Source organism: Neolamprologus brichardi, chromosome 7 (assembly GCF_056152115.1).
Source record: "Neolamprologus brichardi isolate AB-2024 chromosome 7, ASM5615211v1, whole genome shotgun sequence".
Lineage (NCBI taxonomy): Eukaryota > Metazoa > Chordata > Actinopteri > Cichliformes > Cichlidae > Neolamprologus > Neolamprologus brichardi.
The window spans coordinates 59641493-59656065 of record NC_142110.1 but is presented as its reverse complement, the minus strand read 5'-3'; the positions used below and the strand labels follow the sequence as shown (position 1 = coordinate 59656065).

General features: G+C 38.5%; 2 protein-coding genes across 2 annotated transcripts; one reads left to right on the top strand and one right to left on the bottom strand.

The window, feature by feature from the left end:
- Positions 1–246: 246 nt before the first annotated feature.
- On the bottom strand, positions 247–4567 carry mrps24 (mitochondrial ribosomal protein S24). The gene is made up of 4 exons (XM_006797338.3): positions 4333–4567; positions 2887–2964; positions 2161–2272; positions 247–776 (listed from the first exon to the last, which is right to left on the bottom strand). The coding sequence occupies exons 1-4, from the start codon at positions 4372–4374 to the stop codon at positions 493–495; spliced, it is 516 nt and encodes a 171-aa protein (XP_006797401.1). The 5' UTR covers positions 4375–4567; the 3' UTR covers positions 247–492.
- Positions 4568–5413: 846 nt separating this feature from the next.
- On the top strand, positions 5414–10072 carry nudcd3 (NudC domain containing 3). Its single transcript, XM_006797337.2, has 6 exons — positions 5414–5773; positions 6133–6440; positions 8179–8311; positions 8400–8543; positions 9277–9465; positions 9751–10072. Exons 1-6 carry the CDS (start codon positions 5576–5578, stop codon positions 9859–9861), a joined length of 1083 nt encoding a protein of 360 aa, XP_006797400.1. The 5' UTR covers positions 5414–5575; the 3' UTR covers positions 9862–10072.
- The last annotated feature ends 4501 nt before the right edge of the window (positions 10073–14573 follow it).

Here is a 14573-nt window from a genome sequence, read left to right as displayed (position 1 = left end):
TAGGATAAAGGTGATCAGATCGACACTCTCCTTTAAAAGGAGAGGTGAATCCAAATCACGACAACAACATTGCCACACAGCATCCCAGAGCTCTGGATTAGAGGTTCAAGTATTTCTTTTGTCACCTGTCTGTAAATCTGCTGATGACACAGTGTTTGATGTGTTTTCACATTTTAAATACTCAATAAATATGTGCAGTTATGTCAATTTCCTTTGCAAACCAGCACTATAAAGTATCTCTTAGAATTCAAAGTTTTGGTCATTTATTTAACTTCAGGAACAAAAATTGATGAGCATTTTGTAGAAAATGCAACAGGTTTCACCAGCTAATTTTATAACAACAGTGATCTCCTCTCTCCTAACTTAAAACCCTTTTGAGGACATAAATAAAACAAATATTTGAAATCTGCTCATTCATTTTTCAAAAATCAAAAAGGTAGAAACTGTTAGCACATCTACTATCTACAGAGAAAAAGATTACGGACAGTTTAATCAGAGGTACTTGTACACAATCTTATCCTGCAGGGTCTGAATCTCTAACTTGACAGGGCATTTGTAAAAGTGTGACAGCAGTGACTCTGTATAGCCAATCAGGAAGTAAAACTTCTGTGGTGGTAACTTCTGTAGCATCACTGCGCACACATTCAGCAAATTGCCACGCCTTTTGATGACAATCTCATTGGCCAGGCACCCGTGGAACGTCCCAAACATGAACCTCCGAATGAAGACATCTTCTACAGTGCGTTCAGCTGCCCCATCTTCTCCTTTGAGGTTACCTATCAGCAAGAGAGAAAAGAAACTGGAGCTGTCATGAAAGATTAAGAGGAATTTGGACTGAATTACACATTAGCTGCGGCTGATGGACAAAGATGTGCAAACGAAAAGATCACTGCCTCTTCAGCAAAATATTTATTAATAAGGCTCACAGTCACATTAAACAATATAAATCTTATTTTAAGTTTATTTACCATGTTTAATATTATGTTTAGAGATATAGTTGAAAAGTTTAATATTTATCTTTAGGTCTTAATTTTGCCTAAATTGTGCATTTTCTGTAATAAACTGCAAACACCATATACAGACACTGAAAAGTATCAAAAGACAGAGCAGAGTTTGATCAAGTCTAAAAAGATTATAAAATGAAACCACTAGTTGCTGCTGTCTGGCCGTGGAGAGCACAAACATCATGACTCTATAAATTGTTTCCGACAGAATGAAATGAACAGCAGCCTGACGTGCAGCAGATAAAAGCTGTGTGCTCGGCCTCACTTCAATAATCTGAGCTGGACCTGTCCTGTTCGTGTTGCAGTTTTGATGAGTGAAATTCTATTATTTTATTGCTCTGTTGTTTAGCATGTGTATGGTAATTAACAGACTAATACGATAAATTCTGGTTCCAAAAAGCCAACTGGGCTGCAAGCAAAATACTAACAGGGAGGCTTTAAAATGCACAGTGTAGAACCAACAGGTGATGTCACAGCGGCTACATCCATTGGTTTTCTTTATAGACCATCAAGTCAAAAAGAGTTTTGATAAGTCAAAAATCAGCTGTCTCTCCAGCGAGTCTCTCATCTCATGGTCAGACAGACCCAAACCTCATAGTTTGAGAACAGTTAGAGATGGTGGTTCTCGTTCTTCTACGCAGCCTAATCAGTTCTCCACTTGCTGCAATTTCTAGTTCAAGCTTCCAGCAAATCTCCACAGAAGAACAAGAACTGCTGATCTCCCCATTGTATCCAACTGCAGGATGAGAGACTAACTGGAGAGCCTCAGCAGTGGGTGAAGCACTGGGTCTTGCCAGCTTTACTCTTTGAAGGTGCTTGATTGCTGTGGTTCTCTTGAACAGATAAAAATATTTAATCAAATGCTAAAATGAGTTTCGACTTGGAAAATGTGTTGGACACACTTTGAAAACATGGAAATGTTTCCCAGTGTCATTGTGTGGATGGCCTGTGCACAACACTTTAAGTCTGTGGCACAGGAGCATTCAAGCTAAAGTGCATAGTTTGGTTGGACTCAGTGATGATTGGTATGTAGTCTGAGAGCTAGCCACACCAATGACTGCTTCCATAAAAATCACAGAGTTAACTAATTCATGACCAAATATGTGAGAGGACAGTGTGCATAAAATCAAATGTGCTCAATCTCAGTCATGCTCACTGGTGTGCTGTGACAGCCATCCTTTGCGGTGGCCAATGTGGTGAGGATGATGCGCTTGCTCATAGGTCACAGGTTTGTCTCCTTTCCCTACTCGGATACGAGCGGCTCGATTCTGTAAAAGAGAAAGACAAAAGGGCACCTCTTGGGTATATTTGGAGAAAACACTATCAGACCCATTGAAAGTTAATAATCTATAACAACCTAACAGCCTTTGTAAAAGCAACAAAAAACCTCAAATTACTATTTTTTTTTTTTAATGGTTGTGACCTCTGAACTACTCTGACTGTGGCTCTGGTAAAGTATCAGAATACTTCAGGTGATACAGCAGCAGGTTTATAAAAAGTCAAATAGGAAATAGGCATTTGGACAGTGTGTATCTTTCACTCTAAATGATTGTATGGGGATGTAAACAAATTTGTTAAAGTATGTTTACGAACACAAAATTAATATATACAAAATACAATACTATTCCCATAAAAGTAAATACTGCCCAGAGAGGGAGCTGCCTCGGGAGAGATATGTGCCCTCCAAGTGCTTTATCATTATGTTCTACATCTGCAACCATACTTATTTAGACTTTATTTTATTTTATTTCATCATCCCTGTGTTTAAATCAAAATGAGCACAGATGTAACAATATAGTGTGTGAAAGTTAAAAAGATAAACACTATGTTAAACAGTTAGTGTTGCTGATACAACAGCCCTGAGACGGTCAAGGCCGCTTACCTTGCAGCACGACACAGTAACATGGAGGCCCCTGCTTCCAGAGAAGCTGCACAATGAGCTGGACCAAGCTAAGGCGCTCTGCGAAACAGGTAATGTTGTGAGAGTGAAAACCAGTGAGTAAATATTGAATTGATGGTCAGAAATCATTTCAAAAGCAAAAAGGTACATCTGGCTTCTCCCTTATTTCTCAATGGGGATGTCAAAGCATGTGGCTCAGCATGTTTGACTTAGCAAAGATAAGCTGGAAGTCCTTGCTGATGCAACACTCCTACTTAGCAGGAAGAGGTGTTGGGCAAGACGAGGCTTTGTAAAACACTGAAATGTCTGAAGCAATTGTGCTTGAATTGTAATACCTAGTGACCACTCTGGCAGTCATTACATCTGCTAATGCTAGTCTGTGAAACAATCATGCATGCTAGCATTGGACAAACAAGAATACTTACTAAAACGAATAACTTATTACTACAAATAATTATAATCAAGACATGTTTTGGAGAAATATCTGTACAAAAATTAATATTTGGATCATGACAGCAAGCTGTGAATGTAGTGAACAGTGTGTTTCAGCGAATTTTATTTTCTTCCTGTGTTAACATGCAGAGGCTGTTTCAGTTGCTTAATAATGTAGTGCAAAATATTTTAAACCAAGTTAAGAAAGGAAAATACAAGGAATGGAGATTTTCACTCAGGCTCTCAGGTCTAACATCAGTGTCTGATCTCATTAATGCTCTTCTTGATAAATGGTCAATTATTTCCACAGACTGCCTCCCAAGTCTTGTAGGAAGCTGATTTTGCTGCAGAGGTGGAGCAACTCTCCACTAATGCTTATGGATTTAGCGTGGGATATCATGGAAGCTCCTGTGGGTGTAATGTGCAGGTGGCAAAACACTTTTGTCCATATAATGCATTTCTTTAACACAGTGCACAGATGTCTTGGACATAGTGTCAGAGATGTTGTATGGTTAAATCACAGCTAGTCTAAACTAGTGGGCTGTCTTGTGAATCATTCCTATTGCAAATTGTTTTAAAGTTGTGTAGTAACGAGTTGTTAAAAGGTATTTGTCGACATCTTAGTTGCCGTTCTTAGTATTCATAATGCAGTTTCAGATATTTCGATAAGGCAAAAGGCTGTTATAGATGTTTCCATGTTTGATAATTCAGGTTCGTAGTGCCACAAACAAACACGCTTGGCTTCTGTGGTCATACAACGCAGTAGTAACAAACTGACACAAACGTTTGTTACATGTCTGAAATTTTTGCTATTTATCACAGAAACTTAGGCAGCCAAGAGCAAGTTAGCTAACCCCTAGCTTAAAATTGTTTATATATATATATAAAGCCTTACCAAACGTGACGCTAAATTAATGGGTGCACGCCGATAGCTACACGGTCAACAAGACTTCATGGAAATTAAGTAAATGTTACGGTTTAAAATGACTTTCTTACCAGCACCCTCACGTTTCCTAAGCTGCTCAAGGACGCCGCCATGTTTTATTCAAATAATTAACTCGTGGTACTAAACTACAACACAGCAGTCACTCTGTTTATTACTGTATAAATAGCCGGAGCTTTTCGAAAGCTCGGTAATAATTATAAGACGTAAAAATAACAAAATTAACGTTTCTATACGGCACTTGAGCTGTATACTGGAACTGTTTTTCTCCACAGGCAGTTTCCACAAGTTTCCACCGGACAACTATTAACCTGAACCAACCGGAAAGAGGGAAAATAAAAGTTTTAAGATAGTAAAAGATGAGTGATATTTTAGAATCAGAATCAGAATCTTTATTGACATTGTGCTTTAAGAACAACGAAAATTGTATGCAAACACACAGTTTAATTTACAGTTTAATTGCAAAGTTTTTCCTCACAACATGTTCTCGTACGAATTGTTATTTAAAGCAAGTTAAAATTCCTATTTTTAACAGATGCATTTTAAAATATACATTTTGTTACCTAATATGTACTCTTTAGTTTTTTTTTAATTTAACTATAGTCGTTCTTTTAATTATTAATGATTAATTTGCTTTAAACATTAATATTATTATTGTGTATAATATACATTAGTACAAAAAATTGTTTTGCATACTTGAGTAATTTTATAGTTATTATTATGTTTCTGTTATGTATTATCTGTGCTTTATTTAAAAAGAGATTCTTTGAAACTATATACCCTATTTGAAAACATATGTCACTTTTCTTGCGATTATTTGTGTTCGTTTATACTTTTACTTTATTTGTAGTGGGTCCACACTGCAGTGGTTCGCCTAACAAGTGAAGGTCAGCCTAAAGTTGCTTAGCCTATTAAAAAATAAATACATAAATATAAGTCAAGAACTGAAAAGGGGGGATCCTAAATGCGTGATTGTTTAAATTTTGTATGTATTAAAAAATAAATAAATACACAAAACACTACAAATAGCCATAGCTTGTGGGGTTTTTTGTTTGTTTTGTTTTGTTTTGTTTTGTTTTGATACCCGGTATCCGATATTTGTCTGACTGCACACTTATTTTGAAAACGTTGCACCGGAAGTATTTGTATTGTTCTGGAAAGAGGAAAGTAGTTGCTAAGAAGCATTATCCTACTCGTCCCACTTGTTTCTTGGCAAACTGTCATTATTTTGGTGGGATAAGTATTGGCTTGAATAATTTGAAGACTTGTTGAGAGGAATAAAGATTGAAAGCTGCGATGGCGTCGCCGCTGGAGATGACAGAGATGTACGATAATGCTCTTCTGGGGATCCTGCAGCACGTTGGGAACATTCAGGACTTTCTGCAGGTCTATTTTGGGTTCTTGTACCGCAAGACGGACTTTTATCGCCTGCTGTCGAGTCCCAATGATAAGATGGGTTTTCCTCCAGGTGTGGCAGAGAAGATGGTGCTTAAGGTGAAATTTCTCAACATTTTAACCTGCTAAATGTAAATACCTTGGCAACACACATGACTATGTGTAGTTTGTGCACGTGCATATTATTTACAATCACAGGTTAAAAATTAAACTGTTATAATGTTACGTACACTTTTGTGGTCCTCGAGTTTCTTAGACTGCAGTGATTCGTCGATGAATTAACACCTACATAATACAAAATAACTCCTGTGCTTGGTGATAGCCTTGCTGTCTATATGAGCCACAGACCTATAGCAATACATTTGTTATTGCCCTAAGACTGGTGAAGGTTAGATCCTAATCTAGAGTTGTCTGCCTCTCAAATGATGATAAGCGATAACCTTTAAATCTTTCCTCAGACATTTAAGTTATTCGAGAAGCTGGCGGAGCACGACAGAGAGAGAGCAGTGAGCAATCTGAAGAAGAGAGAGGAGACTAGGTATGTTCCTCCTGCAGTTCAGGAGCTGGAGGTTGCCTCTGAGCCTTGTGATGAAACCAAGCAGCAGAGTACAGAGGCGGTGCAGATGGAGAACTCCCCCTCACGTTCTGGGGATGTTTCAGCTCCAGCAGCCTCAGGCACATCCGTCTGCTCTCAGCAGGATAGCAGCAGCAGTTCAGCAATTTGTGAAGATCAAGCAGCTGCAGCCAACTCGAAATCCAAAGCAGGGTGAGTAGCTACAGGCGTTTTTTAACCTTTGAAGCATCTGTTGTTTTAAATATGGTCCAACATAAACATTACTCTGCACATTACAGTGTTTCAGTAAATGCACTTGTCAAGGTCAATTTTAGGCCTTAAAATGACTTTGTGACGGGATGCAGACTTTGGTGAAGGTTAGTTGCAGGTTCTGTTGCAGGGCTAACGCAGAGAGACAGACAACCACTGCACTAACATTCACACCTAAAGGCAATTTATAATCACTAGTTAACCTAACCCTGCCCCTGTCTCTGGGCTGTGGGAGGAAGCCAGAGTACCTGGAGAGAACCCAGGCAGAAACAAGGAGAACATGGAAAATATTTATATTTATAAACTAAGACAGAAAATGTTCACTGCTAACCAACCTAGTTCTGCTGTACTTTGCTGTACTATATTGCCAGAAGTATTCACTCACCATCTAAATAATGGAATTCAGGTACTCCAATCACTTCCATGGCGACCAGTGTATAAAGTCAAGCACCTATGCATGCAGACTGCTTCTACAAACATTTAGGAGCTCAGTGAATTCCAGCATGGTTCCATGATAGGATGTCTCCTGTTCAACAAGTCCAGTTGTGAATTTTCATCGCTACTAAATATTCCACAGTCAACTGTTAGTGATATTATAACAAAGTGGAAGCAATTGGAAATGACAGTAACTCAGCCACAAAGTGGTAGGCCATGTAAAATCACAGGAACAGGGATCAGCAGATGCTGAGGTGCATAGTGTGCTGAGGTGGAGTCAATCGCTACAGAACTTCAGTTAGCTCAAGAACAGTGCATAAACACACTCCTAAATCTTGTGTTATAGCTGCAAAGGATGAGCCAATATCATACCAATATCATACTTATACATATGAAGGGTGACAAGTGAATATTTCTGGAAATATAATGTATAACCACTCTGCACTGTGTGCGAGCAATGCTATGTGCAGACTAAAGTGCCTCAAATTTCAGCAATTTTGAAAAAGACAGAGGAGAAGGAATACGTGCCTCGATATTGGATGAAGTGATGTGTATAGGATATGGAATGGACAACTGTGTGATGTACTATATGAAAACAGTGAGATGGGAAAACAGAAAAAATATGTGTGAACTCTCTGTTGTATTTGGAAAGTTTAGTGACTACATGTACTAGACTTGAGGCCTAGCAGCCACAAAACTCCAAAATATTTTAACTCCTCCATTTGTAGCAGCAACTTGTACACAACCTGTAGGGGCTACTCTACCCTTTTCTATTCAAGGGCTGTGGCCTTGGACTTCAAGTTGCTAAATTTCATTCCATCCACTTCATACTTGGACTGGAAGCTGGTTTATTGCGACCTTAAGGTCATCTTGATGAAATCAACAGAAAGACAGCTTTCAAAAGAAGTAGAAGTAGAACCAGACACCTGGCTCTGCTGCAGTATTGTTGAGTTCTCACAATAACAGTGTGATGTCAAGTCTTGTAATCAGTAAGCACATATCCCATCAACAAGTGACACTGGATCTCAGCCTCTGCTTCACTCTTAGGTGGAAACTTCCTGTGAAGTTTGAAGGTGTTTATTTTTTGTTTGTTTTGTTTTGTTTTCGGGGAGACAACAAAACTAAAATTACTATTTTGGATTTGTTAGACTTGTATTAAATTTATTAAATTAAATTTTGTATGGGTGTGCAGGATTCCCACCAGCTTAACAGTGGTTCTTACTTAACTTTGAATTTTGTGTTTCAGAAGTCAAGAAAACTTCCAGTCCAATCCCGACAGTTACAATGGGGCAGTGAGGGAAAATTACAGCTGGTCTCAGGATTACATGGATGTGGAGGTCCGCGTGTTTGTGCCCAAGACGGTTGTTAAAGGCAGACAGGTGAATGCAGGTCTATTTAACTATGTGAGACACCAGTAATACTTTTTTATAACACTTTACTTATTGTAACTGTGTTCACGGCCCACAGGTCAGTGTTAGTCTGCAGACCAGTGGCGTGAGAGTATGTGTGAGGGATGGAGCCGAAGAGAAGACACTGATGGAGGGTGAATTCACTTACAAGATCAACACTGAAAACTCTCTGTGGAGTCTGGAACCTGGACACTGTGTGGTTGTGAGTACACATAAGCATTATCTAATTTTTGTAATAACAACAAGAACACTCCTGAAGAAAATGTGGCAATGAGTGCACCTTCTGCTATTTGAGTTATCAGAATATGAACTAACAAGAGGGATTAACACCTATCAGGAGCTAACATCTGGTTTTATGGTGGTAAAAAGAAGAAAGAAGGTCACTGGCTTGACTGGCCTGACTACTGGCTCATAAGAGGTTGTCATAGCTGTTCCAGAACCAGAACTTGCTTCAAAGCTGATCAGCGAAATCTTAAAAGCAATTGTAAAACACAAAGCCAAGCCAGGAGAGAGGAGGCGAAAGTAAAGTAAAAAGTAAAACAGGAGCTACAGTCCAACCTTTCTGTACACCGAAGGTGACAAGAGCTGTAGATGATGAATAATGTGGTGATCGAAGACAAAAATCTAATTTTGTTCATGTTAATGACTATTAAATTACTTATCTTTGTGTAAGATATTGTTCTTTCCCTGTGGGGATATTAAGTTAATGTCATGTACAGGAACACTAGACTCTACAGAGACTCTACGTTGCATAATGGGATGTTTTCATTTAATGTTTAGTTTAGAAAGAGTTAATGCTCTCTAGTGCTTGGAATAACAGGATAAGTGTAAAAATGAGTTCTGCTCTCAAAAAAGTAATTTTATCAAAAGCCAGTGTTGGCTTTTCAAAGATTGTCTAACATATTTGAATTGAACATCCTGTCTCTGAATTACAGTTGTCACTGAACAAGACATCAGAGGTTTGGTGGAATGCGGTGCTCAAAGGCGAAAAGGAGATTGATATAAACCAAATTAACCGTGAGCGTTCCATGGCATCAGTGGATGAGGAGGAGCATGCTGTTCTGGACAGGCTCACATTTGACTACCACCAGAAGCTGCAGGGAAAGCCACAAAGTCACGAATTGGTAAGGAGCAAATTAAAAAATAACACAAACTATTCATTACACACACACACACACAGGCTATATCTATATTATCTATATCTATGTTATTTCTGTAAAATAAAAACGTTTATCTTATAAATCTGCTTAAATGATATTCAGTTATTGAGTCAAGTCCTTAAAACCTATTCTGACAAATATAGTTGGAAGTCACTGCTGTAGTGCACCTGGGTTGTGTGTGAATTGTGAGGATGTTTGTTAGCATAAAAGATACATGCATAACATATCTGTGTCCATGTTTCTTTGCAGAAAGTGCATGAGATGCTGAAGAAGGGATGGGATGCTGAAGGGTCACCTTTCAAAGGGCAGGACTTTGACCCATCTATGTTTGACATCCCACCGAGTGCCGTGCAGTTCTGACATGCCACAAAACCTCAGCCAAACATGAACTGAAGCATCTCCATTTAAAGAGCTCATGGCAGCAGAGGCAACACTTATTAACAGCTTTGAAATGCTGGAATGATGGAAGTTTGTCCCTAATAAAAGAAGCTGCAAATTTGTTGAGATTGGTGGGAAGGGAATATTTCTATATTCTGACAGTGATGAGTCATTAAATTGAAGCTGATATGTACTATTGTACACTGTTTGACTCTTGATTCAACTCTGCAGTGCCTATGTGTTATCTGCCCTACTGATTCTGTTTTTATTTCAAACTGTGATGATTACCTGCTGGTTTGCTGGTTCGGCTTCCTTGCTCTGCTGTTAATGACTAAACAAAAAAAAAAAAAAAACAAGAATTAAAAAAAACATTTAACAATTTACAAATAAATATGAAAAAGGGTTTTCTGAACTCCTTGAGTCCACGCCACTCTTTGGATAAGAGAATTTTTTATACATACAGTACACATCAAAATCATACAGTGTTGTTAAAATACATCATACGTTTTACAGTTTTATTACATTTAACTTACATATGTGAAAGCATAATCATAACTATTATAATCTTTAAAATAAATGTCAAATAAAATCAGACAGCTTCATTTAAACTTAACTTATTTAAATGATTTAACTACTACTTCAGTAGGTAGGACTGCCTTGGATTTTAAACCCTGATGGTGGTGATGAAGATGGCGGCTTGGATGAAACTGAGCAACGTGGGAGATGTGGAGAAGGTGGATTGTGCAAAGGAGTCTGAAAGGGACAGTGAGCAGTGAGAGTTAAAATAAGTGGCATGGAGGCTGATTGGTTTAAAGATGGCGGCAGAAAGACGATTGGACTAGAATGATGACATCAGCATTGAGTTTTACAGCATGGGGAAAGTGGAAGTGTTGAAAAGCATAGACTAGCAGACAGTGTGATTACAGATGTGTTGAACATGCACATTAAGCTTAGGGATGCATTACTTTAACTTGAGGCTTAAAGGTTCATAGGCTCATAACATTTACAGATATTAAGGCATTTTATCTTACTGATGTTTCAGTTTTCTGAAATTACTGACCAATGATAACCCGAGATAGCTAACGTTAATACATGCCTTCAACTGATATCTACAGTACCTGCAACGTAGACATCAGCTGTGTGATGCTATCATGTCAACATGGACTAAAATCTCCGAGGATTGCTTCCAGCATGTTCAGTCTATGATGAAGAGTTAAGGCTGCTCTCCGGGCAAAATGTGGTCCAAACTGGTACTGGCAAGCTGCATCAGTAAAGTATACTAATGTTGTGGCCAGCTTCAGCTGGAGGTGATTTGACCTATTCTGTACAATACTGTGCAGCAAAAGTCTTAAGCCACCCCTTATTTCTTTATATTTTGATAGAACGGTGGGAAATAGCTGCAGCAATTTATTGAAATGAGCAAATATATGTGGATATATATTAAATAGGGGGAAAAAACAGAGTTTTTAGAATTCTGATGTGCTTGAAAGTCAATATTTAGTATGATCACCTTTATTTTTCAATTCTCTCTGCATGGCACATCAAAATCTGACAGTACTGTTCTGTGTTCAAAATTCTATTAATTTTGACAAAATCCCCAACACCACCAGTTGATATGAAGCCCCAAAGAGGCTGAAAGAGTCTCCACTGTGTTATACAGAGTACTCAGTGTTATACCTCTCTCCTGACCTTCATACATAATCTGTATGTATTATTGTTAGGTCTGCTCTGAGCACCTTGAGGCAACTGTTGTTGTGATTTGGCACTGTATAAATAAAATTAAAATTTAATTGAATAATAATTCAGATTCATTACTCAATGAGACCTATTACAACTGATTTTCAGTCCAGTTCTTGTGTAATATTAGATATGCAATAGCTCAGCCTTTACTCCCCATTTCCCTTTCTTAAAAATTGCTCTTTGATAGCCACCCTTCCATTGAAACCATTTCTAATAAGACTTCAGTGAACAGCAGATGGATTAGCAGAAGTGCCAGAAGGATCTAAAATGTCCTGTGTCTGGTCAATGCTGTAATTTTTCCTATTTATTAATGTTATGACTTCAAGGTATTGTCCATCTGCTGCTTCACTTTTCTCCTATAATTTTTTTTAAACAGACATTGCACACCACATCAACATATGCAAGGGTTTAGGCTAATCACACTCTGGGAATTATCTTGTTGGTGCAAAAATACTATTGTATGCCATATCAATCTGTTACTGTTGGCATGTTTTTGTATATTCAACTAAAGAAATTGCAACAAATTATGTGTTTTGTGACAAGCTGCTGTATAAAACCCAAAGACACAGTTTAGAATGGATTCTTTGCAACTTTTGGTCCATTCTTTCAGTTATGTGTCTTTTTAACTAAGAATGATCCATAGGTCAGTGTTAAGTGGCTTAACAAACAAAATAGAATTGTTCTAAAAAAATTTCTCATTAGCACTTTAAATAATTACAGGTAAACCTGTCTCCTTGGAAGTGTGGGTTAGGAGTAGTGAGGAGTGGCTTAAGACTTTTGCAGAGTACTATACAGTAATGTTTTCCACATTGATTTGTACTGTAATGTTTTCTACTGTTATCAATGCATCATTCATCAATGATAACATGTTAGAAGAACTATATATATACAGTGGGGCAAAAAAGTATTTAGTCAGCCACCGATTGTGCAAGTTCCCCCACTTAAAATGATGACAGAGGTCAGTAATTTGCACCAGAGGTACACTTCAACTGTGAGAGACAGAATGTGAAAAAAAAATCCATGAATTCACATGGTAGGATTTGTAAAGAATTTATTCGTAAATCAGGGTGGAAAATAAGTATTTGGTCACCTCAAACAAGGAAAATCCCTGGCTCTCACAGACCTGTAACGTCTTCTGTAAGAAGCTTTTCTGTCCCCCACTCGTTACCTGTATGAATGGCACCTGTTTGACCTCATCATCTGTATAAAAGACACCTGTCCACAGCCTCAACCAGTCAGACTCCAAACTCCGCCATGGCCAAGACCAAAGAGCTTTCGAAGGACACCAGGAAAAGAATTGTAGACCTGCACCAGACTGGGAAGAGTGAATCTACAATAGGCAAGCAGCTTGGTGTGAAAAAATCAACTGTGGGAGCAATCATCAGAAAATGGAAGACATACAAGACCACTGATAATCTCCCTCGATCTGGGGCTCCACGCAAGATCTCATCCCGTGGGGTCAAAATGATCATGAGAACGGTGAGCAAAGATCCCAGAACCACACGGGGGGACCTGGTGAATGACCTGCAGAGAGCTGGGACCAAAGTAACAAAGGTCACCATCAGTAACACACTACAACGGCAGGGAATCAAATCCCGCAGTGCCAGACGTGTTCCGCTGCTGAAGCCAGTGCATGTCCAGGCCCGTCTGAAGTTTGCCAGAGAGCACATGGATGATACAGCAGAGGATTGGGAGAATGTCATGTGGTCAGATGAAACCAAAGTAGAACTTTTTGGTATAAACTCAACTCGTCGTGTTTGGAGGAAGAAGAATACTGAGTTGCATCCCAAGAACACCATACCTACTGTGAAGCATGGGGGTGGAAACATCATGCTATGGGGCTGTTTTTCTGCCAAGGGGACAGGACGACTGATCCGTGTTAAGGACAGAATGAATGGGGCCAAGTATCGTGAGATTTTGAGCCAAAACCTCCTTCCATCAGTGAGAACTTTGAAGATGAAACGAGGCTGGGTCTTCCAACATGACAATGATCCAAAACACACCGCCCGGGCAACAAAGGAGTGGCTCCGTAAGAAGCATTTGAAAGTCCTGGAGTGGCCTAGCCAGTCTCCAGACCTCAACCCCATAGAAAATCTGTGGCGGGAGTTGAAAGTCCGTGTTGCTCGGCGACAGCCCCAAAACATCACTGCTCTTGAGAAGATCTGCATGGAGGAATGGGCCAAAATACCAGCTACTGTGTGTGCAAACCTGGTAAAGACCTATAGTAAACGTTTGACCTCTGTTATTGCCAACAAAGGTTATGTTACAAAGTATTGAGTTGTATTTTTGTTATTGACCAAATACTTATTTTCCACCCTGATTTACGAATAAATTCTTTACAAATCCTACCATGTGAATTCATGGATTTTTTTTTCACATTCTGTCTCTCACAGTTGAAGTGTACCTCTGGTGCAAATTACTGACCTCTGTCATCATTTTAAGTGGGGGAACTTGCACAATCGGTGGCTGACTAAATACTTTTTTGCCCCACTGTGTATGTGTGTGTGTGTGTGTGTATGTATGTATATATATATATATATATATATATATATATATATATATATATATATATATATATATATATATATATATATATATATATATATTAGTAACAAATGTATTAAAGTGGTTTGTATTAAATCTCAATAGTAATAAGCTGATAAAAGTGTGAATTTTATTAATAATTTCATTTATGTTAATTATTTGTAAAACTTATTTATGTGCTTGTGTCATGGGTATGGGTCTTGAGCCAGTGCTTTATGTTTAGAGTGTTGAATCTTGTAAATTATTTATTGTTTTGAGTTCTCGGTTTGCCAGGCTTCCTGTTTTATTTTGATAGTCCCTCATCTCTTGTGCATTTGGTTCACTTTGCTTCCCTTGCCTCCTTATGTCTAATTTGTTCCTGCTGTGTTCCCCAGATGTCTCCACTCTCCTAATCTTCCTCTTGTGTATAT

Coding starts and splice junctions, on each gene's coding strand:
- mrps24 (XM_006797338.3), bottom strand. CDS start 4,374: ATGGCGGCGTCCTTGAGCAGCTTAGGAAACGTGAGGGTGCTG. Junction 2,273..2,886: donor TTACTGTGTCGTGCTGCAAG/GTAAGCGGCCTT, acceptor TCTCTTTTACAG/AATCGAGCCGCTCGTATCCG. Junction 777..2,160: donor ATGGCTGTCACAGCACACCA/GTGAGCATGACT, acceptor TCTTGCTGATAG/GTAACCTCAAAGGAGAAGAT.
- nudcd3 (XM_006797337.2), top strand. CDS start 5,576: ATGGCGTCGCCGCTGGAGATGACAGAGATGTACGATAATGCTCTTCTG. Junction 8,312..8,399: donor CGGTTGTTAAAGGCAGACAG/GTGAATGCAGGT, acceptor CACGGCCCACAG/GTCAGTGTTAGTCTGCAGAC. Junction 8,544..9,276: donor AACCTGGACACTGTGTGGTT/GTGAGTACACAT, acceptor TCTGAATTACAG/TTGTCACTGAACAAGACATC.